The sequence below is a fragment of the Sycon ciliatum genome, chromosome 10 (assembly GCF_964019385.1).
Source record: "Sycon ciliatum chromosome 10, ocSycCili1.1, whole genome shotgun sequence".
In the NCBI taxonomy this organism is placed as follows: Eukaryota; Metazoa; Porifera; class Calcarea; order Leucosolenida; family Sycettidae; genus Sycon; species Sycon ciliatum.
This window is the reverse complement of record NC_088652.1, coordinates 3,141,140-3,166,215: the sequence shown is the minus strand read 5'-3', so window position 1 is coordinate 3,166,215 and position 25,076 is coordinate 3,141,140. Positions and strand designations below refer to the sequence as shown.

The following is a 25,076-nucleotide window of genomic DNA, read 5'->3' as shown; positions in this document are numbered from 1 at the left end:
CAGAGTAATGTTTGCACAGAATTATGACTCTTGCTAACGATTATAATCGATTCTCGATCGCTAAGAGTAATCGATACGTGAAAATCCACGATCGTTTCAGCCCTAGATTTTCAACCAACGCCCGTCGACACTGAACCATGTGAACTGACAAGTGAACTCGTACTCGACAGATGACTTGGCTTCGTGGCTGCTGTCAGCTTCATGCCATCATGGTTTACGCAGCACGGACGGCTTGCACGCCGCACGGGATTCAAGCGCATAAATAAGTAAACATCTGATGTTCACATCTTCAGTGCATTGTTAGTCTAGTGGGCCTTGTCTTGTCCACTTTTTCTCTCCCCTTTTTTCTTTGCGGCAACTGCTGGCAGTTCGCTCGCACCTTTGCATTTTCGTCTTCCTGTTTCCCCAGTTGTTTTCTCTTTCGCTCCTGTTCGGACAACCGCTGGTCGGTGTTCGAACTTTCCCCAATAGGCAATACTTTCTTGCACTTGTGCGCTGGTCGATCGCAAACGCAGTCTTTGCCGCTCGGTGATCGCTTCGTAAGATACATCGGCGAGGTTTCTCTTCGACTCTCAGCACAACGGTAAGCCTGAAACCGTGTTAGTGCTGTAATCATTATGCGCCATGCAGTTGCTCTTTGCGTAAGAATGTGGACAGTTTTCTCTTGGCCACGAAAATTGGCGAGCCGTTATTCCTTGGATATGACTTCTATCTCTGTATGTAACTAACTACTATTTTAGCCTTGTTACCTGATCAGTATCACATAGACTGGCATACAGAACTGCCGTTTGGTTGATACAAGACAAAAGGGGTCCGGATTTGTAAGTACACCGAGCGAAAGTCAAAGGGGTATTTCCACCGTGCCCTGAATTTCAAACGGTCGCAATGGGTTGCATTCACTCAGCCGAGTAGAATTCTTGACTGTGGCTTCTGAATTTTGCTGGTATGCCCACGACCCGCCTTTCGATCTGCACACATTTTAGACAAGATGCTCGGTGATCACGTTCATATCTGTGCATCACTATGTTCTATCACCAACGAAGGTTAGAGCAGTGATTGCTGAAGCACCTGTCCCTACATGCTGTCACTGGCATCATCTGGAATTGTGAGCTTAGTATGCGTTGCATGTGACCGTGCCAACACGTGATGCACAGCATCTCTGCATAGACCCTGCGAGCCCTGACCTAAAATGGCAATTCGCCAGCGAAAACTTCTGACACTTGGGACAGAGGTTGTCATAAACTTGCACTGACCAGGCTAGAACAGTTTTACATGCTGTGGCGGGAGCAAGTGCATTTTTTGAAACGCCGCCAACTCCAGCAGGGTAGCTGCCTTCACAGTGTCAGCCTGTGCATGATCTGGAGCGAGTTCTCACGTGCTCCCCGTGCAGCTGATAAGCGCAGCATGAATGGAGCGCATGAAGCGGACGCATGCTCCCACTGTCATTCCAGCACGGCTGTCAATACTGGAGCGTGAGATCGAAACTTATCTGATGGAATCCTGGACATGTCCGCCATCAGGGCAATCCATTCCGGCCTGGGTTGTGTTTGGCATGTCTGTTTTGTTGTGCAGGCTGGACTGCAAGTGTTTACTGTTGATAGCACTGGTCAACACACGCAGGCGTAAACAAGATGTACAGTGTTGCTCAATGAAATCCAGTCCCGTCACTCAAGTACGCGCCGGGCGTTGTGCAGCTCTAGACCTGCAAACTCTGGGCTGCGAGATGGTGCAAGGCGCAGACTTGAGTGACGCGACTGGATATCATAGAGCCGGACTGTACTTATGGTAGATAGTACTGTACAAAAGGATCAGGCTGTTTCCATGCCAGTGGGCGTAACCCGCGCGGATTGACTACGCGCCAGGAGCAAACATGACTTGCAGCAGTTCCGAAGCAGCTCCCCCAAGCCAGAACGCTCCGCATAGCCCTTGTGTGCGAGTCGCTGCTCTGAATACATGCACTGTCACGTATGTGAGATCTCCAGAGGTAGCACCAGGGACGTACATATAGCTGATCCCCTTTCTAGGGGGGTGCATGGCCGCATATGTGTAGGATGGCTGGTGCATGTCCGTCATAGTCTTCATGTGCATGCTAAACCTAGGTCTTCATGTGCATGCTAAACCTAGGTCTTCTTGTGCATGCTAAACCTAGGTCTTCATGTGCATGATAAACCTAGGTCTTCATGTGCATGCTAAACCTAGGTCGACATGTTTAGCAATGCACGTGCCCCCATGCCCTATGCAAGCTGGGCGCAACCTCTCTTCAAAGTCTGACCAATGTCGTAGATATCATTGCTTACTGAAATTCCTGTGTAGCACACACTAGCACATGTACAATACTAATAGTAGCTAAACCTTGTAACAACATATGTACATGTACATGATTGTATACAGAAGCCATTCAAAGCAAAATCGTGGCCAAAGAATTCGGAGCCACAGGTCAAGTAGCGCCGGGTTTCCATTTCAGCTAGATGCGGTATGGTGTTTTAAAAACCCATCGCTAACCTCACCCGAAGGCTGCAGCGGTTGCATGAGCCTTGGTGCTGCTTTCGTCTCCCAGGGAGAGTTTCTTTGTCCGCGGCAGTACGTTACGCTACCAAGACACTCCATCTTTGAGTGCAGGAATGCCAACGCGTGTACAAAGTCCTCAGGCTTGTTATTTGCGTGCATTGTTACTACCACATCGTCATCAGCCTGTATCAGGAGTCCATAAAAAAGAGTATGCAACTGTGAGCTCTTTTCTATGGGCCAGATGCGCGGCGCGGCGCGCTGCCTTCATTAAATCATTCAGCTGCAGTCCGCGCACTGCGAAAAAGCAAACACCGCACTTTCCCTCTGGTTTGAAATGAACTTTCGTACGGAACTGGAGTTCACGCACCAAAAATTAGAGATTGCGTAGGTACTGGAATGAATCGAGCAAAAATGGATGGGCTCGTACGAGAAATTGAGGGTTTGAGTGCATGCTTTCAGAGCATGATGGAGGCAAGTTACGTAATGAAGGCAGCGCGCCGTGCACTGACCCATAACCACAGTTGCATACTCTTGTTTATGCACTCTTGCCTGTAACCAAGACAACATCTCAGCGACACAGAGCAAGAGAAGGCACCAAAGCACCACCTTAACCAATCAAGAGTAGCTGCTTACAGAGACTGATGCATGATCATACCTGTCCCGAGTCAAAATATTATGTGCGCAAGATTACCCAATGCTGTAGACAGCAAGCTGTTTCGGCAATAAAGGCCTCATCAGTACAGCTACAAGCTTTAAGCAAGCCGAACTACCAGCCATAGTGCAAAGGACGCACCACAGATAAAAGACAGCTCGTCGCTCTAGCGCCAGTGTTTTATAACTAGGAAAAGTAGGGATCGGGCAAGCTGATGTGGTGGATATGAAAGTTTGTCCGATTGTGTTGCTACACAGTGAAGTCTATCCTACAGTCCGTTTCAAAAATATAGACGCGTGATTTCCAAAAGCCGTTAGGCCAGCATCTACACCACATAAAATCTGTGATCACTTTGTGCATGAAAATTATGAGAGTAATTGGGGACGGATCTCAGCAATACTCCGAAAAAATCTGAAGAAGCTCCCGCCAAATTCGAAATATTTCAAAAATACCCTGCGTCTATATTTTTGAAATGGCCCGTAAGTATGTAGATCAGAAGAGTCCTGGTAAGACGTATCTCCGTGGGCAGCAGGCTAGTGTGCCTACGTTATCCGAGCTAGATATTATCCCAACGTACGTCACTATGAATAAAATTCTCCTCCTGTCCTCCAGACAGTGTCCATACTAAGCGTGTGTGTGTGTTTGTATTTGTCTGTGTGTGTGTGTGTGTGTGTGTGTGTGTGTGTGTGTGTGTGTGTGTGTTTGTATTTGTCTGTGTGTGTGTGTGTGTGTGTGTGTGTGTGTGTGTGTGTGTGTGCGTGTGTGTGTGTGCGTGTGTGTGTATGTGTGTGTGTGCGTGCGTGCTTGCGTTTGTGGATTGTCACTGTCCAGGTTCTTCCCAACACACAGCAGCAACATGACGGATATTGTTCGCGGAGTGATGGCTGAGGTGAGTGAATATGCGCTTGGGGTGTGTTTCAGAGTTGCATCGTTCAGCAGAAAACGCTCCCCAGTGATTGCGATTGGGGTTGTCAATTTTGGCGATTGTTTTGTGCCAATGGTGAAGCAGTGTTTGTTCCTGCTGATACCTGTATTCTCCAGTATATTATAATGGATATCTCTCGATGTGAACCTTGGGCAAATCTGCAACGTTGATAAGATTATTGCCACCTGGCAGAATTCATGAATAGTAGTAGTAGTATTTATTATTTGACTAGGGGAGTCCCAACAGGCAGGGCCTTGTTACAGTGGCTAGTCAATGTTTGAGCTAGTCTTTCTTGCCGACTAACCGACACCTGACTGATGCACAAACGCCATCCAGAGCACAAGAGACGAATGCGGGACTGTATGTTGCGAAGACCTGCAAGAAAACACCACTCCCTTCGCAAAACACGGCGGATGTTGCAACATCTTAGTTCCAAATTTGAGGTCCAGTCTATGGCCCTGAAAGGCCTAGTCCCGCAACTACCACATTCTTTGTATCTGTGTAATGATGCACTTTCCCCTCGCATAAAACATGATTCACTGTGACAGTTGGATTATCCCAAGATTTTCCTCTCCCATTCCTACACCCATACACACATTTCACCGGTATTACCATGTAACGTTGCAAGTGCAAATGCACTTGCAACGTTACATGGTTGGCTGGTTGGTTTAGTTGGATTCCGGGTCATTGGCCAAAATGGACGAATTCATTCATTTGGAGGGAAACTGACAATGATTGAGCCAGGGAGACTGGACGCTAGAAAGGCCAAGCGGATAAGCAGGTATACAGATGATCAACGAAGTGTTGAAGAGATAGAGATGGTGAATAAGAGTACTGATGTGTGTGTGTGTGTGTGCGTGTGTGTGTGTGTGTGCGTGTGTGTGCGTGTGAATGTGTGCTGTACTCTGCTGTGTGCAGGAGAGCCTGTTCACGGAGTGCGTGCCGAACATGTACCGCATCCAGGATGTGTTTGGCACCAGCCGCTGCTTCTGCGCCCGCTGCAGCCGCGTGTGGACGTCGCACATGACCTGGGTGAAGTTTGACCTGCGTAGCCAGCGCATCCTGAAGAACTGGAAGCAGCTGTGCATGGTCTGCAGCTCCACGGTCAACCCCTACATCAACAGCGAGGAGCTGGAGCGTATGGCGAGACTGGCAGTGGAGCGCTGTGTGGCACTGACAAGCGGTTAGTCTGATGATTATCTTCTGCTTTTCCATTTACTGCCGTATTTCCCCGAATATAAGTCGCACCTTTTTACACTAAAATTCAGGGTAAAAAAGGGGTGCGACTTACAATCGAGCATGACATACTACTGAAGTGAATATATCAAAAGCGATAATGACATCATGTGACCTTGAAATCGGGGTGCGACTTGCAGTCGACTGCCACCTATAATCGGGGAAATACGGTAGGCCTGCAGGAACCTGTCCGGTTGGTCATGTCATCATCGGACCAACCTTTTGGCCATTAATGTCTGTACTGTAAGTCAACTAATATTCGGCGCATATTTATTTTCGGTTATTTTCGGTCTGGTCATGTTTGGCCGAAAAAATTGAAATTGCAGCCCAACATTTTGTTTTGCAAGGTTCAGTTTGACAGTGTATGCAGGTAGCAGTACAGGGCGAAAATTCGATGCGGCCGAAATGGGTTTTAGCCCTGGGCGGCCGACATTTGGCTAGGCTGAAAATTTGTAGACTTACGGGATTCTGCTGAGGAGGTTGTGTTCGTAGATCGCACATCTGTGGTGTGTTGACCATGTACCACCGGCAACTTCATTGCTGCTATTTTGACTGTGCAGTACCTATGACGGTTATTAGCTGGTGTGCTGATTACACTGTCTAGCAGACTCGTATACACGCTATATCATGAACAAAGTATGGAAGGTTTTGTTATGGCCGGACAAATCAAAAACTGCTCCCGGCGGCCTTGTTCAGGCAAATGTAGCTTGTTGCCAACACTGGCAAATACTCAGTTAAGCCCCAATTTCACAGCACAGATCCGAGATAATGGTTCAATTTTTGGGCTTTCTCTTCTCTTTCTCTCCCTCTCTCTCTCTCTCTCTCTCTCTCTCTCTCTCTCTCTCTCTCTCTCTCTCTCTCTCTCTCTCTCTCTCTCTCTCTCTCTCTCTCTCTCTCTCTCTCTCTCTCTCACACACACACACACACACACACACACACACACACACACACACACACACACACTCTCTCTCTCTCTCTCACTCTCTCTCTCTCACTGTCTCTCTCTCTCACTGTCTCTCTCTCTCTCTATCTATCTATCTCTCTCTATCTATCTCTCTCTCTCTCTCTCTCTCTCTCTCTCTCTCACTGTCTCTCTCTCGGTCTCTCTCTCACTGTCTCTCTCACTGTCTCTCTGACTGTCTCTCTCTCTCTCTCCCTCTCTCTCTCCCTCTGACTGTGTATCATGATTGTCCGATGCAGGGACGTTTGTTCTCCGGTCGTCACAGCGGCGCAACCCTCCGCACAACACGATGGCGTGCGAGAAGTGTCGCGACGGCGGACGTCCATGTTGGATCATAAAACAGAAGAAGGACGGAGAGGAGGATTCATCGTCACCCTGTCCGTCAGAGTCCGGTGCTTCATCCGGCAGCTGCTCTGACATCGACGCCATCTCCAATGACTTTTCCCAGCTAGTCGTCAACAGTGCAGATTCATCCAAGGCCAACTCGCGCGCCCCGAGTCCCCGCAACGAGGAGCCCAGCGCTCCCACCTTGCCGACAAGTGCCACACGACCGTACGTGGGAGGCCAGTTTGCCTACAATCAACCTGGTGCCGTCGTCTTCTACCCGCCATCACACTACGCTAGTCCAGTTTACTACACCTCGCCAGCACAGGTTGGTCTATGCATCTCTATAATTCATGTCTTTATCCCATTATTCCGTTACATATCAGAAGTGATCCAGTCACTGTGTGTCAGTACTGCGTGCCTCCGTCGTTGCTGAAAGTTTGCGTATTGTTAGTGTAGGCGTGGGTTCGAATCCCACTTCTGACACCATATGAAGGAGAGGACAAACCAACAACTCACTCTCGTTCGGCTAACCGACAACTAACCCTGAAGGGCTGTCATCCTTGTTATTTTATCTTGGTGTGCGGTAATATAAAGTTGTACAATATGTGAGTACTAAAAAAGGTACCGGTAGTACGGGAAGTAGTACTCAGCATGCAATTCTAACCATTTAAACGTCTCGGTACATCTGGATGAAAAACGGAGGCATGATGAGCCTGGGTGGGTGCGTGCGAGTGTGTGTATGCGTTTGTATGCGTGTGTATGGCTTTTTCTGATCTACTTCATAGCTGTGTGGTGTAGACCGGGCTGAATAGTGGCGGTCAATTCTTCAGCCTTGCAAGCTGTTGAATGGTGCAATCCCAGCACAAGCTGCTATGGCTTCTGCTGTGGCATCGCTATCATCGGCGTCAAATGGTTAATGTGTGTGTGTGTATCTTTCTTTGCTTACCTCATGTACAGGTCTACCAAGTCCAGCCAACACGGTATCAGCAGGCACCTGTCTACACTGGCTTGCCTATCGCTAACTGGTACTGAGATTTTTGATTGCACGCATGCCATCACCACCCACCGTAGCAGCCATGCTCCAACCCGGCAGGAAGGCAATCCTGACGACGGATTTCTGCTCATGAAAGATGTCCAACTTCTGTTTTCGTATGTCCTTGTCTGGTGCGTCACTTAGTCATGCACGTTACATGTTTGTACCCGTTTGTTCCTAGTCTTTAGATAGGATAGTGTTGCTATAAGTATGTTGTCATGTCTCCTCTACAATGTCTCTGTATTGATCTGTAGATATGGCCTGCACTTCACCCAATCTAAACTCTTAAATTTCACGTCAAACTAGATTTTGGCCCGCACCACTGCAACCCATTATCTGTGCACGCCTGCCGGACTGAGTCTGCATGACTGCACTCCTCTTTCTCTGCACTCTGCCTGGAGTGTGTTCTTTGCACCGCGCCTAACGCAATAGAATTGCGATGGCAATGCACCAGCTAATGCGGTCACCATCTCTTTCTTTCACCCTGACACTTGTCCTCTCCACTGGGGCCATCCTCTTAATTGAAAATGGCCCGCACCATGTGCACACAAGCACACAACTCACACATTTTCATTGCCCGCGCTGTCCGTGTGCACTTTTCAGAAAAAAAGACCAGTCTGTGACTGGTTTTCCTGCACTTAGCCTTTCTCGATACAATCTCCCTGCTCTATACCCTAGTTTGACACTACCCCGAAGAGGGATCATCGCCACTGCTATATCTCTCTGATGTTTAGGAAAACTGCTGGTCAGTTGTCCTTTTACAACAAGACAATGTCAATAGTTTTTAAACTTTTGCACCGAGCACTCCCTTTGTCAATCTTTTCTTCTTTTCCTTTCTGTTTTCTTTTCTCCGTACACATTATCACACTCATCACTGCACAGTCTAACTCCGTGAGTTTTTTTCTCTGCTTTGCTGCTGGCCAGCTGCCAAGAGTGAATCTTCATTGAGCACTGTGATAAATCTCTGAGTGCAGTTTGGTGTTTGTGCACGTGTGAAGTTCAGCAATTATGACCACTACCATGCATGGAATAGAAGACACAGCCGAAGCAACAGCGACATCAGAATATTCAGGACCCACCGTGAGTGTGCGTCCCATTTCATTTCCCCATGGCCGGAAGCGAAGGTTCAGAGAAAACGCTTTCCCTCACTTCCATTAGCAATTCCCTGCTATGGGAATGTGGAAGCATGGTCCCTGCAGACACGTGACTCTGATGACCAGAGCAACGTAGTGTCCTTCAAAGTAGTGCCCTTTCAAAACAGTAACTCTGGGAGAAGAAAAAAATTAAAATTTATTGATACATAAAGGCCAGTGCACGTGTCAAGTAGAAACATTCTGGTTCTGGTTATGAGTAGTCTAGTGAGATCAACATCAGAAGAAGTATGCGAACACACAACGGTCTAAATCAGAACAGGCCTGATTCGATCAAGGGGGAGAAAGAGGGAAAGATCATCTGTGGGTATTATGGGTTTGATAACAACGAATGACACACTCGCATAGCGGATGTGAAGTGGTGCAGATCACCTACGCGACAACTACACACAACAACACGCTTGCTAAAGTTCACTTACACCAACTGGTTGGTCTCACGATAATACCGGCGACATGATGATACGGAGAATGAAATCAGCTCTCAGAAGAAACTTATTCGCCACATAAATCCACAGCCAGCGGGTTCATTAGTTTTAGATACAAATAATACCGGATCATTATTTTCATTTTTGTGCACACATTTGCATCACCCTCTGACACAAACAATTGATCATCATTATTACGGGCAGACTGAAATAAACTTCTAGCGATGTTGAATGGAACTTTGATATATTCTCGGTCAGGAACTCATTCTAGTGTGCAGCTGTTCAGTAGTACCTCGGAAATTACAGATTTTCAAATGCGAGAACTAAGCCCGCGTTGCAATGCGCACAATACAGACGACCCACCGTGCCTGCGCATTATACTCGTTGATCAACTGGGGTGCGCCAACGTTCTTATAGTTATGGTCAGCCATGAATATACAACGTCGTGTACCGCTCCTGGTGAAAGGAGACCAGCGCACTGAGCGTTTCAGGATCCAATGCATCACGTCACGGTCTACTAGCTACACAAACTAACAATGTGTTAGGCATATGCTGGCGCCTACATGACACAGTCGTCAAACTACACTACGGTGCACCTCTCCTCTGCCATCAATCAAGGAACGGCGGAAGTCAGCTGTCGGAGTCTGAAGTGATGATGGAGTTAATGGTCCTGATCCAGTTAGGCTCACACATTGTCTCAGTGCTCTCCCGGCACAAAACAGAGAGTTACAGATGTCTACAATAGCAGTCACTAGTGCTGATGAGGTCAACAGTGCTTTAGTCAGTGCTTTAGTCAGTGCTTCAGCGCATGTGTGTGTTGCTGTGGTAGTCAATGAGGCACGTCGGGGCTACACCAATCTGTCGTCACCCAGGTACTTGATAAGCGTCTCGTAGACCATCTTGTACTGACCAGCGTTCTGAACGAAGTGCGCTCGCTGATCACGTAGTCCACGCAGCGAACCCGGTATGTCGATTGGCTGCAGAGTGGGGAAACATACGCACGCAGTCGCACGCACGCGCACACATGTACACAAACACACAGACACACACACACACACACACATGTGCACGTACACACGCACACGCGCAAACACACACACGTACATGTACGTGTACGCACACACACACGTATGTGTACACATGCGCACGCACACAAACATACATGTATATGCGTACGTACACACACACACACACACACACACATGCACACACATGCACACACATGGACACACAGTAGAGAACAGAAATCAGGCACTACATGAGAACACAGGTCACATCTCTATTAACCTGACATTGAAGTTACAAGCACCTCGGTCTACAGGGCACCCTGTGGTGGTAGGGGGGGGGGGGGGGGGGGGGATATTACTACTCTTTCGCCAATTGGTCAGCATGTTATCTGCCACATCTCTGGTCCACCCTAATGGAAATGCACACGATTCAGAGCTAGGAACATTTCAATGTTATAGGCTGTGCCCGGTTATGGACCGCCTGGATAAGCGATATGTGCATGTCCTGTGTAACACATGATTTTCAGTGGAACTTTAATTTCGGTATTAATTTCAGTAGGGAAACCAGGTGCTTAAATTAAATTATACCTAATAGGCACTCGAATACGCACATTATGAGAAGGAGGCGCTGGTCACCTAATTCTACATTTTTTTAAATTATTTATTTATTTATTCAACATTTCCTGGCTTGTCGTAAGACTGCCAATATTTATGAGAAGTCAGGTGGTAGCCAACCACGGCGAAATAAATAACACGGAGGGAAACAAAAAGATTAGACCAGAAACCAGGTAGGTCCCTGGCACCGAAAATAAAATACACTTTTAAAAACCACATGTCATACGGTGCGTAGTTCACAGTAATCTCACCTGTGACTCTTCGAAAGCCGTCACGAGCAGATCCAGCAGTATGGTGACGCCGGTCCTGCCAATGCCAGCGCTGCAGTGTACCAGCATAGGTGAAGTGTGGCCACCGCGGGGACTGCTACTGCCCCGTACACCAGCAGTACTACCAGCACCAGCACCAGTGGCAGTGGCTGTGGCTGAGCGAGACAGCGACGGTGAGCTACTAGAGGAGCTGCGGAGCTGTCGAAGAGTGTGCAAGTAATCTGAGAGACAGAGAGGTAGATGGATGGGAGCGAGAGAAACAGAGATGAGAGAGAGGGGGGGAGGGAGATGAGAGAGGGGGAGGGGGGGGGGGGGAGAGATGAGAGAGAGAGAGAGAGGGGTTGGGGGGAGGGAAGTGAGAGACAGGAAGACAAGTTAGTCTAACTGATGAAGTACACAGGTTCATTCAGAACGTCACTGTGTGTTCTTATAGCTTTGATAGCACTGTGCTAACACTCTGTCAAGAACTGGTTATCTCCCTGCTGTGCTACTCCAAGGCGAAGACTACAGCAGCAGTCTGCGTGTGTGTGTGTGTGTGTGTGTGTGTGTGTGTGTGTGTGTGCATGTGTGTGTGTGTGTGTGCATGTGCGTGCAGCCGTAAGGTTGTTGGTTGAACATGTACATACATTGGAGGTGAGGTGACAAACAGACAGCGAACATACCTAAGAAATCCTGTGCATGCTCCGGCACACCATGATCTGGCCAGCCCTGGAACTGTAAATGCTTGATATGTCGCGTCTGAAACGGTCAGGAATGCCACAAAATGTATATAATGTTAGCAGGTCATCAATCCTATTCGCTCTGCTTGAGATTTTTAGGATATATTTCTTCCCGCTAATCATTATTGTGATGTGTACCTTGTGCATATCTAAGAGCCAGTGTTGCAATGCTAGTACACATCAGTGTTGCAATGCAGGTGCTTGAGAACATGTGAGGCAGGTGTGGCCAAAGCCGCAGCAACTATTTTTGCCCAGTGGTTTTTGAAGAAGTGAAATATGGGCTATTTGGGCCCAATTCACCCTAATATTTCCGGAGGGGGGGGGGGGGAGGGCCCTGCTACCCCAATTTCATAGCCGCACCAGGGGGGGGGGGGGGGGAGTACCCCGCTACCCCACTTTCATAGCCGCACCTATGTAGAATACCTTCCGACGCGGCTGCAGTGCGAGGCAAGTCCGAACAGTATCGTCTGTTGGCGGGGAACGGTGGGCTCAGCCTCGGAGTCATAGCCTATGAAGAACTGTTTTAAACTGTCTATATCGTTCAACCGCAATGTGCATGTGCCTGGTAAAATTCTAGCCTGATTATTCTTAAGCGCATCGCTACTCAACGCCCAGAAGTACTGGGATCTCTTGTCCTATCTAATCCGTTCGGCCCTCACCTTTCGCGATGGCATATGTACCAGCTCTAGATTCCTTGTGACCGTTTTGCCTTCGGTGATTGCCGACAGATAGGTGACTTTGAAGAACTGAGAAAGACAGGGAAAGATGCAGATCGGAAAGAACTGAGAGACTGAGAGAACCACTGCAAGGTAGCCAGTAAGCACACCAGTTGAATGGACAGACAAACACAATGGTCAGCTGGGCGGATGAACAGAAAACGAGAGCAGACATCTCATTCTTCAGAAGTAGTCAGTAATGAATTCTCGAGAAACATGTTCCTGTCAAAACGGATAGGTGTTCGTTGGTTGTGAATTGGTGCTGTTGTTTTCAATATTGCCTTCTTGTCTCCAACTTGAATTTACAAGATGAATGGGTGATTATAATCCCCAAAACTTAGCACACAACTAAGGCGGAAGATAACGAGAATATCACACTACACAAGCTATTTGATCCATAGAGCGTGGTAGTGTTGCAATGGATGCGGAATACTCGGCTGTGGAATACTCGGCCTCTAGCCGAGAATTTTTTAAGCCATTCGAGCACAGAAAAAACTCCATTGGTCAGCCATAAGTATTCACACCAGCTACAGTCCATTCATCAGAAACTGTCCCGCTGGCTTTTGAAAGTCCGATTTGGGCCGAATTGAGGATCAAAACCCACTTTAAATCTCAAAAATCTGGGTTGTGGATCTGCTCTTCCATACATTTTCCTATGGCATACCTGTCCCAATTTTGTAAAACCTGGCTGAATTTCTATTTCCCTGTTCTTCGACTTTTCTGGCCTCAAATGTTGCACGGGTCACACAATGCAGGATGTACTGTTGTTTTCACAATATCTACAACTATGTGAGAGAGACACCAAAAAGTTAGGGTGCCAGTTTCCAATGAATGGACTGTAGTGCTACCAATACATACCGGTCCAAACATCATCTCCTCTTCCATGTCATCCTCTGGGTCCGGCCAGTAGGCTGCACACTTTTCACGCTTGCTCTCCTGAACAGCCAGAACATACAAGAGAAAGGAGCAAGCTTAGAAAGCTCCAATAGCATGACATCCAACATCGCTAGTTATACTTGGAAGCTACACACAAACGGCACAAAGGAGAGTATGTCGCAACTTCGAGTGTCTTGCACAGTGCAATCATCAGGTATCTTGGAAGTTTTGTGTATCCTGATGATTTAAAGGAATGCATGCAGTTCTCTTAGTATATGATCCGTCAACTGGGAGTCAAAACAAGCGTAGCACCACACGTTCTATCTCGTCGCAAACAGCGGTGTAGAGCATGTGATTGCGTTATAGAACTTTGCATGTGAGAACGGGCTAAAGAGTGTGACAGCAAGATAGGGCGAGTCATAGCGGGATGGCGCATGTGAAAGCGGGGCAGAACTGGTGATAACGGCATAGAGTATGCGAGAGCAAGAGTGTGGTAGTTACGCAGCAAACAAGAGCAGTGAACATGCTCACCACTTTCATAGTGACCATGGAGATGATGGAGATGTCCTGTTCCCAGATCATCTGCCAGAAGTCCGGACAGGTATCGGACAGAGGCGCTTGTGCTGCAATATAGTGCAGCTCATGCTGGCCAACTTCCACCTGCATGAAGATTGACAAGCAGAAAGTGATAGTGAATAAATGAGAGAACAAGTGTTCTGTCGATTGCAATTCTAAAATAAATAGGAGAACGCAAATCTATGCAGCATTGCTAGAGAATGATGAGCGATGAGACAAATTGGAAACAAAATGCAGAATATCCACTAGTTTGGGAGAAAGGAAAGGGAAAGGACAATTGAGAACATACATTAGTTGAGGGAATTCAGAAGGGAATGGGAAAATGGAAAATCCAGAATGGTAACTGCTAAACTCAAATCAGAAGGAATTATGGAAATGATTCACCTGAAACCTGCTTCAGATTGGAAATAGCATTTTCAAAGGAGGGCGATTCATCAAACACAGCAGATAACATACGGATGTGTTCAGTGAACTTGTAATCGGCACTGGGCGGACATCACAGTCGAGGCCTCAGGTTGACTATGTGTGTTCAGCCCCACCACCATGACACTCCCCTGTCATTGTGATTATTACAAGCTGATTGGAGTATGCAAGTTTGTGGGGTCAATAGAGGGGGGGGGGGGGGTTGGAGTATGCAAGTTTGTGGGGGAAAGAGAGGGCGGGGGGATTGGAGTATGAAAGTTTGTGGGGTCAATAGAGGGGGGGGGGGGGGGGGGGTTGGAGTATGCAAGCTTGTGAGGGAAAGAGAGAGGGGGGGGGGGGGGGGGGAGGTGATCAGAGTAAGTTTGTGGGGTGAAAAGAGGAAAAAACAACAAACCTGAACGTGCGATGCATTTACGTAGTCATTGCCTTGCTCGTTGCCCCGCTTATCGAGGACAACACGACTTTCCTGCACGAAGAAAGAACAAAAGCACGCTCATTGAATGCCACAAACTAGCCTGATGTCGGCTTGAAATCAGTTGAAGTCAACATCTGCTCGCGAGTAATATTTGCAACTTGCTAACGCTAAGTTAGCATCTTGAAACACAGCTAGCACAACTGGTGCAGTACTTTCTGGAGTATAAGCCGGACCCAGATGTTTCGCCACGAAATACAGACATCTAGTCCATTCACCATTGTTAATTTGACCATCGTAGTAGAAGCCGCACCGACCTTTTGGGGGGGGGGGGGGGGGACTGCTGGTGTTTAACGTGCGGCTTATACTCCAAAAAAAGAAGGTATATCAATATACTTGGCGCATCCATCTAGCTATGATGCTGAGACCATTGATCGGCAGAGCTAGATAGTCCCATCGCCTGCATTATGCACTGCCTGCGAGTGGAGATATAGGTCAGATATAATTGTAGCTTTTGTAGAAAAATGAAAAAACGGTAAATTTAGGCCCCAAGTTTGGAGGTCGGCTTAAAACCGGGGTCGACATGATAGCTACCGGTAAAATACGGTAGCTATATTTCACAGATTGTACGCAGCGCTCATGCTATACACAATGGGTAAGGGGAGCCCATTCAATGCACAGTGTGTACGGTATAACAGCTGTACTGTAGGCTTTTTACTCGTGCATAGACAAAGCTGCCTCTATCAAACGGCCAATACCTACCCACCCCCCCCCCCCCCCCCCCCAACACACACGTACACACATCCTTCACCTACTCACATCGTACGGTGAGATGTCCCTGAAGCGGTTGCGGGGAATGTTCTCCGCCTTGCGTGCATGCTGGCACGACACCTGCGCAGAAAGGTCACACACAGACGAATCGCGATGCACGTCGTCAATGTCGGCACCACACAAATTGGAAAACAAAGCCGATTTTAGTGGCTGCAATAAACGAGTACTCCAATTCCAGAAAGTTTAGGTGCTGAATATTCAAGGTATGATAGCAAAGAGCAGGTTGTGTGAACAGAAATGTCCGGTACAGAGAAGCCATTCTGTATAGGATGATGTGTTTTTTCTCTTTGTGAAACTTTAGGTATGAAAGAGACCACAAATGAGAGCCTTCCGGCTCGGTAGAGTGCTCAACATTCATTTGAATAGAGCTATCTTACACACGGCACAGAGCACCACGCATCATTCCTTGTAACTAATAGCTTCATGCCCATAGACAATCATCAGATAACTTGGCTTGGTTGTTGGATGATTGCCTATGGGCATGAAGCTATTAGATACAACGAATGATGCGTGGTGCTCTGTGCTGTGGGTATGAAAGAGATGCACCAAAAGGTACCGAAAATAGAAGAAACACCATAACTTTATGAAATTCCAGAACTCTACCTGCTCTCCAGCCAAACCTTCAACAACTGAGAGGAAATATCAATCACTCCGACAAGAGTAATATGGTACAGCTGCAGTGATATCACTGATGTCTTCAACTTCATACTCCGACAAGAGTAATATGGTACAGCTGCAGTGATGTCACTGATGTCTTCAACTTCATACTCCGACAAGAGTAATATGGTACAGCTGCAGTGATGTCACTGATGTCTAGGGTTGTCCACGTTGTTCGAAATATTTTTGCCAAGTTGCGGAAGCAAAATGCAGTCTTGTTGGGGCATTATGCATTCCATAAATTCAGCAGGATTTTCAGGAAAATAAGAAGAAATTCTAAAAATTCAAAAAAATCAACCCAATTCGCGAAAATTATGCGACCGTTGTCATGGCCACCAACAAAAAAATGGCCGCCTCTGTGTGTGCATGGTTACCGTGACTCATGTGAGAGTCGACTAGTCTATCGCTGGAAAATTCCAATTTCCTCGTGCTGCATCCATAGTGGCTTTTTACCTTTTGACAGCTACTGTAGCGGTTGTAGTATCCCTGCCTTGCTAGTACTCGTACTGGACTGTAGCTGACTACTACATCTAAATCATTCTACTGACCTCTAATCATGTCACATGAACACGTACACGCACTGCATGACTCTTGTCACTCCTTTGCTGACAAGCCTGCAAAGCTAATTACATGTACTGTATATCACTTCTCACCACTTGTGTTTCCCTTGCGCTTGCATACTACATACTATTTGCTAGTTTAGATCACACCTGTATGTACCGTATTTTCCGGGGTACAAGCTGCACCGGGGTATAAGCCGCACCCCCCTTTTTGAGGCAAAATTATGACTAAAAGTTGGTATTCGGAGTATAAGCCGCACCCACAAACCAAGATTTTTCACACTCTTTGACAAATGGCCTTTCTACAAATTTATTATGGTTATGGAGCTAAATACCATGTTAGATCAGATTATGAAGTGTTAGTGCACCACAGGTTGCTGCAGAGATGTTGGTGTATTGCTGTGTTGACTACAGATCACTCCATGTCATCTGCACTATCTTCAGTCTCGCTGCCACTGATGTTGATCAGCAACACAGGCGCGAAGCTGAGTCGAATGACATGTCACATGACGTCAGCATGCATACTGATGTATGCTGAGCATTCATTCGCGCAAGCATACTCGGTGTATAAGCCGCAGGGGCGATTTTGGTCCGATTTTTAGCGAAAAAAAGCGCGGCTTATACCCCGGAAAATACGGTACATGTAGAACTAACACCCACATGTTGTACTGTACCTCCCTGACCCTGACTGAGGTCATGCGGACAGACATGCCCCTTTCTAGATCCGGTTTGCATCCATTTGCTAATGCCCTCCCTGGCCTCTGTTCTCCTCCAAAGTTCCGTTTGTTTCTTTCATCCTTATACATTTAGATACTGTTGCTATGCCTTCCCAAGTTCTGTTTGGACTAACACAACAGACTTCTGCCCTTTTTCATGACTCGTGGCTCATGCAGACTCTATGTTGATCTCCTTCCTTTTCGCCCTATAAAAGCTGCCATGCTTTACTCATTTCTTCATAAGAGAACAGAACAGAATAGAGCAGAAGAGAAGAGAGTCCCTCCTGGCAGATTGAGCCGGAGCAATTGTATTCCTTTCAGAGTCCCTCCAGGCAGATACAGCCGGAGCAGTTGTATACATAACTTCAGGCAGATTGAGCCGAAGAACATAATATTAGTCAGTCTTCTTGTGTGTGCCTCCTAATACCACTCGGCTACCTATTAGTACACGGTGATGAAGTGATGTGGAAGTATGGCGAGCAATGCTCCTATTGCCCTTGACACTGTTGACTCTTCGACTTCGTCTTCGTCAGAGGGAGATTCTGAGCCCGAGAGTAAAGCTGTAAGCGCGAGACCGCCATCGCTGTTCGACCGATTTCGCCCTCCGAGTGTGTCGGAGCTTAGTCGAAACAGAAAAGTGCAAAGAAATTCTGGATCAAAGAAGAAGGGCTCATACAAGCGGCCGTCTCTGAAGAGAGCTCCTAAAACAAAGGGGCCAGCTGTCAGGGTGAAACAGTTTCCAAATGAGTGTTTCTCTGTGAAGTCTGGGAAGTTGTTTTGCGAGGCATGCCGTCACTGGGTGACTTGGCCCCTGTTAAAAGCACAATCGAAAAGCACATTTCTTCTGCCAAACACGTGGACGCCAAGAAGGACAAAGCCGCTTCTGCGGCAAAGCGCGTTCAAACACTGATCGACTGCCGTGACTACCTCAATGAGACGAAGGCGAAAGGCTCCACTTTGCCATGCCTGACGATGTACTTGCCTTCCGCGTGGAGTGTGTGAAGACGTTCATGAGTGGAGGCGTTCCTCTCAACAAAATTGACCACTTCGCACCGCTGCTGACACAGCATGGACAGCGGCTCACTGGAAGGCAGCATATGGCTGACCTCATCCCGGTGATAAGAGATGCAGAAATCTCAGCTGCAAAGAAAGCCATTTCGGACAGGAAATGCAAATGCATCGAACTGATCTTTGATGGGACTACTGCAGTCTGCGAGGCCATGGCCATCATAGCACGCTGTGTGGATGAGGATCTGACCATCCACCAGTACTTAATCTCTCTAAAGTTGGCAGCCGAGAGTATGACTGGAGAGCAGGTGGCACAGCGTTTGCTTCAAACCCTGGCTGTGACGTACCAAGTGGACGCTCGGAGCCTTGTTGCTGTGATGCGCGATAGGGCATCAATGAACGACGTGGCCATTCGCACAATCAGGGCGCTGTACATGTCATTTACGGATGTTGGGTGTTTCAGTCATACACTTGATAATGTTGGCCGAGCGATCGAAGCAGACACTCTGAAAGGATTCGTCTCAGATTGGATCACTCCGTTTGCCCATAGCCCGAAGTCGCGCCTACGTTGGAAGAGCCAGACCAACGTCGGGATCCGTTCCCATTGTAAGACTCGCTGGTGGTCTCGATGGGAAGTCATGCAACAGATGCACGACTTGTTTGGTGACGTTGCAAGGTTCATTACCAATGCTGAGGATGCCTCCATCACGCTGCGGCGCCTGACAGCTTGTATTGATTGTCTGAAGACAAGCGCTCGCATCCAAATGCAACTGGCAGCAACGGTCGAGTTCGGCGAGCGGTTTGTGAAAGCCACGTACCGGTTGGAGGGTGATGGTCCTCTTTGCTTGAAGGCGTACGAGGAGATCAGCAGCCTGGCGCGCTTTGTCAACACTGATCCTGTCCAGCTTCCTTACACAACGGCAACAGCCCGGGCAACAGCAATAGTCTTAGTACATTCAGTACTGTGGTATTGGTTTATAAAGCATGTAACATTGATAGGGTGTTATGGACACATAACATTGTCCTGAAGTAACTTGTAGTTCCACTATAAAATCAGTGAATCTTCGGCGCCTGAACTCGGTAGTTTTGAGATCTGGCTGTTTGACACACCCTCATGTTTTCGACTGGGGTCGTGAGGAGTGAATTCCTGCTTTGGGCATGGAAAAGGGCAAAATATACCCCAAGTTGCAATTTTTCCCCGGGGATGCATTTTTACCCCAAAGTTGCAAAAAAGATGCAAAACATAATGTGGACAAGCCTACTGATGTCTTCAACTTCATACTCCGACAAGAGAAATATGGTACAGCTGCAGTGATGTCACTGATGTCTTCAACTTCATACTCCGACAAGACACCCGTGTAATACACCTCTTATCGCTCTGCGCACACATTACTCTTCCTGATTTCCACAGGTATGCGTGTGGTGACAAAAGGAAACCAGGAATGATGACAATTGTGGACAAAGAGGCAAAAGGGGAAGCAGCAGCTTTCGGCCTGTTTATAAATGACCTCTTTCCGCCTCCACCACATGCGCTCTTTGGCCAACCTCATCACACCAGCAACACGACTTATATTATGTATTTGTCCGTATCTACAACTTGGGAGTCTTGTTGCTGGTGTGATGAGGTTGGCCAGAGAGTGCATGTGGTGCAATTACTTTGCAAGCAGAAACAAATCAAATTCACACTTAGGCTGTTAGGTAGGTCGTCAAAACCTCGTTAGTTACATGTATGTCCAGTGGTTGTCTCTTGTTGTCGCACTACATGTTGCGCTTATTGAGTTTTCTCGCATTTGCACCTTTGTGTCATTATTGCAATTTTCGCTGTTTACTTTAGCTATCTTCTTTCTTTCTTTCTTTCTTTCTTTTTGCGCTGTTTTACCACCTTCTTACTGTATTTAATCCACTGTTCCTGTTCCTTTTCCCTTGCCTGTATTTCACCTGATGAGAAGGCTTGAAAGTATACTTGTGAAGACAAAAACTTTCAAGATGTTTGTAATGAGCCTGAAGTGTGTCCTTTTTATGAGTATTATCGCATTTTTGTCTCAGAGGAAACTGTATGATGACAATTGTTAGCTATATTACATACCTCTTTCTTGCGGTAGATGTCATCGAACTCTTCGTAAATGTTGCCATTTCTCATGTGATTCAGCAGCAGATTACACTGGTGACAACACAATGCACAGAAATAAAAACATCAGACTTAAAATACTAGCCTCTGCACCCCAGCTACAGCAGCAAAGAACCAACAAACAGTAGCAGCAGCACTCAAACCTTCAACAGTAGCAGCAGCAGCACCACCACCACCACCACCACCGGCACCAGGAGCAGCAGCAGCACCACCACCACCGGCACCAGGAGCAGCAGCACCACCACCACCACCACCACCACCGGCACCAGGAGCAGCAGCAGGAGCAACACCACCACCACCGGCACCAGGAGCAGCAGCAGTAGCAACACCACCACCACCGGCACCAGGAGCAGCAGCAGGAGCAACACCACCACCACCGGCACCAGGAGCAGCAGCAGTGGCAACACCACCACCACCGGCACCAGGAGCAGCAGCAGCAGCAGCACCACCACCACCGCCACCAGGAGCAGCAGCAGCATCACCACCACCGGCACCAGGAGCAGCAGCAGCAGCAGGACCACCACCACCGGCACCAGGAGCAGCAGCAGCACCACCACCACCGGCACCAGGAGCAGCAGCAGCAGGAGCAGCACCACCAGCAGCAGCAGCAGCAGCAGCAGCAGCAGCAGCAGCAGCAGCAGCAGCAGCAGCAGCAGCAGGATCAACAGTAGAGCCTTCAACAGTAGCAGCATCATTGTGCTCTATTGTAGTGGTTTCTCTCTCTTTTATAAACATTTTTGTTGTAATTTCTTTATCAATTTTGTTCCTCTCCTATCCATCCTATGGTTGTCCTGCATTCATACATTGGTTTGTGCTTTCAATAAAACATGTTTTTCAGTAGCAGCATGAGCAGCAGCCACAGCTGTAGCAGCAGTAGCAAAAGCATCAAAAGCAGCAGGAGCAACAACAGTAACAGCAGCACCAGTAGCAGTACCAGTAGCAGTAGCAACAGCAGCAGCAGTAGCAGGAGCAACAGCAACAGCAGTAGCAGTAGCAACGGTAACCGTAATCGGCTCAACAAAGAGCGCAAAACATACTCGCACAGAGCCAAGACTTCCCGTGGCATGAACATCAGAATTGTGACATGACTAAACAATACTATAGCTGTACCTGTTCACTACGTGGACTTGATGGTGATATGGATGGTGGGTCGGCCTTTGGCGGATTATCCCCGTTCTCATCGCCATCAAACAAGCGTTCAGTACTAGCGGACAGCACCTGGTTCCACAAGCCGTGCGCCGTTACAGCTAGCAACAGCAAAGAAGAGACAGAAATCCAAAACCAAAAACTTCAGATGTAGGACAAGTCGAAAGTGACACCATGAATGATTTTGGTAGACAAATGCCATTGTTGGCTCACACTCTTTACCTCAACTGAGTAATAAGCCCATTGCACATTGCCAAATATGGAAGGTATGAGTGATGCATGGGAGTACGCTGGGATCAAGAATGCACTGTTCAACACGGTACACCCCAGACGACCATACCCAGGTGGCTGTGTGGGGTGTTCGTGGTACAAATTACGTCATTGCGCAATCGGCTTTTTGGTCGTCCTTTGACGTGCCAGTTGTTGTCTATATGATAAACAAATTAAATGTCACGGTTCGCGTGAGTTTTACGCAACCGTAGGAAAGCCAGCACCCTCTATGGATGAAGGCACAGATGCAATTCCTAAGCAGTGGGAGGTAAGTACATCAGACCATCACAAAGTGATCAAAGACCGAAAATCCCATTCGCTACATCCATTTTGTCTAAATGATAAATAAATAACCTGACCAATTCCGGACTACATTAGCCATTCCAGCAATGCAGGGCTAGAAGAGAAGTTCTGACATGAAACTTACCTGCAGCTGAGTGACGCTTGACTTTGTCTTCTTCTCTGAACTCACGAAGCTTGCGATGCCTTTCCGTGGAGATCTCTGCTGCACAGACGTAACAGACATCCAGCCAGTGGGCAACAATGTAGATCAGCAATGCCCAACAACAACAAACTGCTCTACAGTGCATTTCAAAACTATAGACGCGTAGGGTTTTTGAAATATTTCAAATTTGGCTGGAACTTTTTGAGAATAGTTTTCGGAATATTGCTCAGGATCGCTCCACAATTACTCTCATATAGTTTCTAAAGTATTGGATAACAGACGCCCAATTTGGAAAATTTTATGCACAAAGTGATCACAGATTTTATGTGGTATAGATGCTGGCATAACGATTTTGCCTAGGTACGCGTCTATAGTTTTGAAATGGACTGTAGCGATCAATCCAGAGCATACAATGATCACTGCCAGTGGAATCCTGTGGGGCTCTCAGTGCCGAAACAAAACCAAAAACGTACATCGTAATCACCTCGTTTCATGCGTGGCCGGGCTCGACGGCACTTCGTATCCTAATCATACTCTTTCCCAACGTTTTTAAAGGGGAAGTTAAGGCAAAAATTAAAATTTCACCAGTTGTAGTCTTCGGGGTGCTGAGTCGAATGGTCTTGGTCCGAGAAAGCTGAGACGCTCCCTTCCTACTTGAATCCCAATCGAACTCGCGCACTTCCACCGAAACTGGGTGACTGCGCCCTACGAGATGGGGATTTGTATGCAAAATGTCACTAAAAGCGCCATTTCGTTCTTATAAAAGCACGGATGACCGCGATTGGCCCATATGTTGTAGTCTTTTGGACGCTGAGTCGACTGGTTTTGGTCCGAAAAGGCTGCGATGCAGCGTTCCTCCTTTATTCCCAATCGAACATGATTGAAGAAGCGGTCACGTGCTCCTGGGTGCCAAAATCACCTGGTCACCATGCCAGCAGGCGACAACTTTCACACCAAGGTTCAACTCGAGTGACAGGACTGCACCCAAAAAAGGTCAAAACAGGCTGTAAGTTGTACCCTGCAGGCACGGTGACCAGGTGACTGGTGTACGCAGGAGCACGTGACCGCTTGTTCAACCATGTTCGATTGGGAATAAAGGAGGAACGCTGCATCGCAGCCTTTTCGGACCAAAACCAGTCGACTCAGCGTCCAAAAGACTACAACATATGGGCCAATCGCGGTCATCCGTGCTTTTATAAGAACGAAATGGCGCTTTTAGTGACATTTTGCATACAAATCCCCATCTCGTAGGGCGCAGTCACCCAGTTTCGGTGGAAGTGCGCGAGTTCGATTGGGATTCAAGTAGGAAGGGAGCGTCTCAGCTTTCTCGGACCAAGACCATTCGACTCAGCACCCCGAAGACTACAACTGGTGAAATTTTAATTTTTGCCTTAACTTCCCCTTTAAGTTTCCAAGAAGAACACAATCACACGTGGAAGTAGGACACAGGTCAGGTTTTTTAACAGCAATGTTTTGAAGGGTATCCACGAGTAGCACCGTCAAGCCTTGCCTTCAGCAGGTTTTATCATGGCATATAAAGCAGGCACAGTGGCTTGGTCAAAGACCATGATTGAGATACGAGAGGTACCTGTACCTGGTTCAAGTCCTGGCTGAGAGCGGTATTTCCAGCCGTGCTGCTACCCACAGTCAACTGAGAACTTGTGGCCAGGCACAAGGGGTACATGGATGCAGCCAATGGGGTTTCTCGGCACTTGTGCCAGTGGTTGTGAGACTTATCCCGTCACCCCTACCGCTAGGCGCTGCATCTGCCGCTAGGGTTTACCGGGTGTTAGTGGCCGTCGTGAGTTCCCTTAGGGAACGGACACGATAATTTACTTTACTTCTTTATCAGGGCATAACAAACATTGGGTCTGTGGCTAATCCAATTCTTCATCTTTTATTGAGAGCCTAGCCGTATGGTTAGGTGGGAAGGCAGAAAGCCTGTGTATCTGGTGAAGTAAAACGAAAACAAACAAACAAACAAGTAGCTCCAGGCGTGCAAATTGCCTATTTTTTCTTTTCTAAAACCCATGTGGTGCACGCAACGGGAACATGCAGCAGCCATGGTGGTGGTGGGGGGGGGGGGGGGGGGCAGGCGTTCCGTCGATCAACTGGTCATCGTTACGCTCTGGACGCACCAGATAAATGCATATGGTACATACCAGGAGCACCGTTCTCGGCTGATGCAGCATTGCCGGTTCCAGTGGACGTGACGGATGTGCCATCACGGCTTGAAGTGCTCATGCTGCCTGTGTTTGTACGTGCAATTACTACGGAAAGCAAAAGAATTCATACGCATGCATGCAAGTACACACGCGAGTGCACGCGCATACACACACACATTATGCACACACGCACACGCACATACACACACACGCACACACACGCACGCGCACGCACACGCGCACGCGCACGCGCACGCGCACGCGCACGCGCATGCGCACGCACACGCGCACGCACACGCACACGCACACACACACACAC

The 25,076-nt window shown here is 47.8% G+C and overlaps 2 protein-coding genes across 5 annotated transcripts in view; one reads left to right on the top strand and one right to left on the bottom strand.

Annotated features, from left to right (window-relative positions):
• Nucleotides 1-286: 286 nt before the first annotated feature.
• Nucleotides 287-8,616, top strand: LOC135825784 (uncharacterized). Its single transcript, XM_065338408.1, has 5 exons — nt 287-583; nt 3,992-4,049; nt 5,004-5,268; nt 6,522-6,934; nt 7,567-8,616. The coding sequence occupies exons 2-5, from the start codon at nt 4,017-4,019 to the stop codon at nt 7,639-7,641; spliced, it is 786 nt and encodes a 261-aa protein (XP_065194480.1). The 5' UTR covers nt 287-583; nt 3,992-4,016; the 3' UTR covers nt 7,642-8,616.
• Nucleotides 8,617-8,907: 291 nt separating this feature from the next.
• Nucleotides 8,908-25,076, bottom strand: part of LOC135825782 (tyrosine-protein phosphatase non-receptor type 21-like) — a 36,000-nt gene continuing 19,831 nt past the window's right edge. For 3 of the 4 annotated variants that reach the window (XM_065338404.1, XM_065338406.1, XM_065338405.1), the window contains exons 15-26: nt 24,755-24,862; nt 22,575-22,652; nt 21,842-21,978; nt 20,690-20,764; nt 15,651-15,722; nt 14,814-14,885; nt 13,952-14,080; nt 13,403-13,480; nt 12,488-12,574; nt 11,772-11,847; nt 11,092-11,330; nt 8,908-10,195 (exon numbers count right to left, since the gene is read on the bottom strand). In XM_065338404.1, coding sequence (XP_065194476.1) covers nt 10,067-10,195; nt 11,092-11,330; nt 11,772-11,847; nt 12,488-12,574; nt 13,403-13,480; nt 13,952-14,080; nt 14,814-14,885; nt 15,651-15,722; nt 20,690-20,764; nt 21,842-21,978; nt 22,575-22,652; nt 24,755-24,862 — 1,280 coding nt within the window. In that variant the 3' untranslated portion in view covers nt 8,908-10,066. The remainder of the gene's footprint in view (nt 10,196-11,091; nt 11,331-11,771; nt 11,848-12,487; nt 12,575-13,402; nt 13,481-13,951; nt 14,081-14,813; nt 14,886-15,650; nt 15,723-20,689; nt 20,765-21,841; nt 21,979-22,574; nt 22,653-24,754; nt 24,863-25,076) is intronic. The other variant, XM_065338407.1, reaches the window with a different exon arrangement.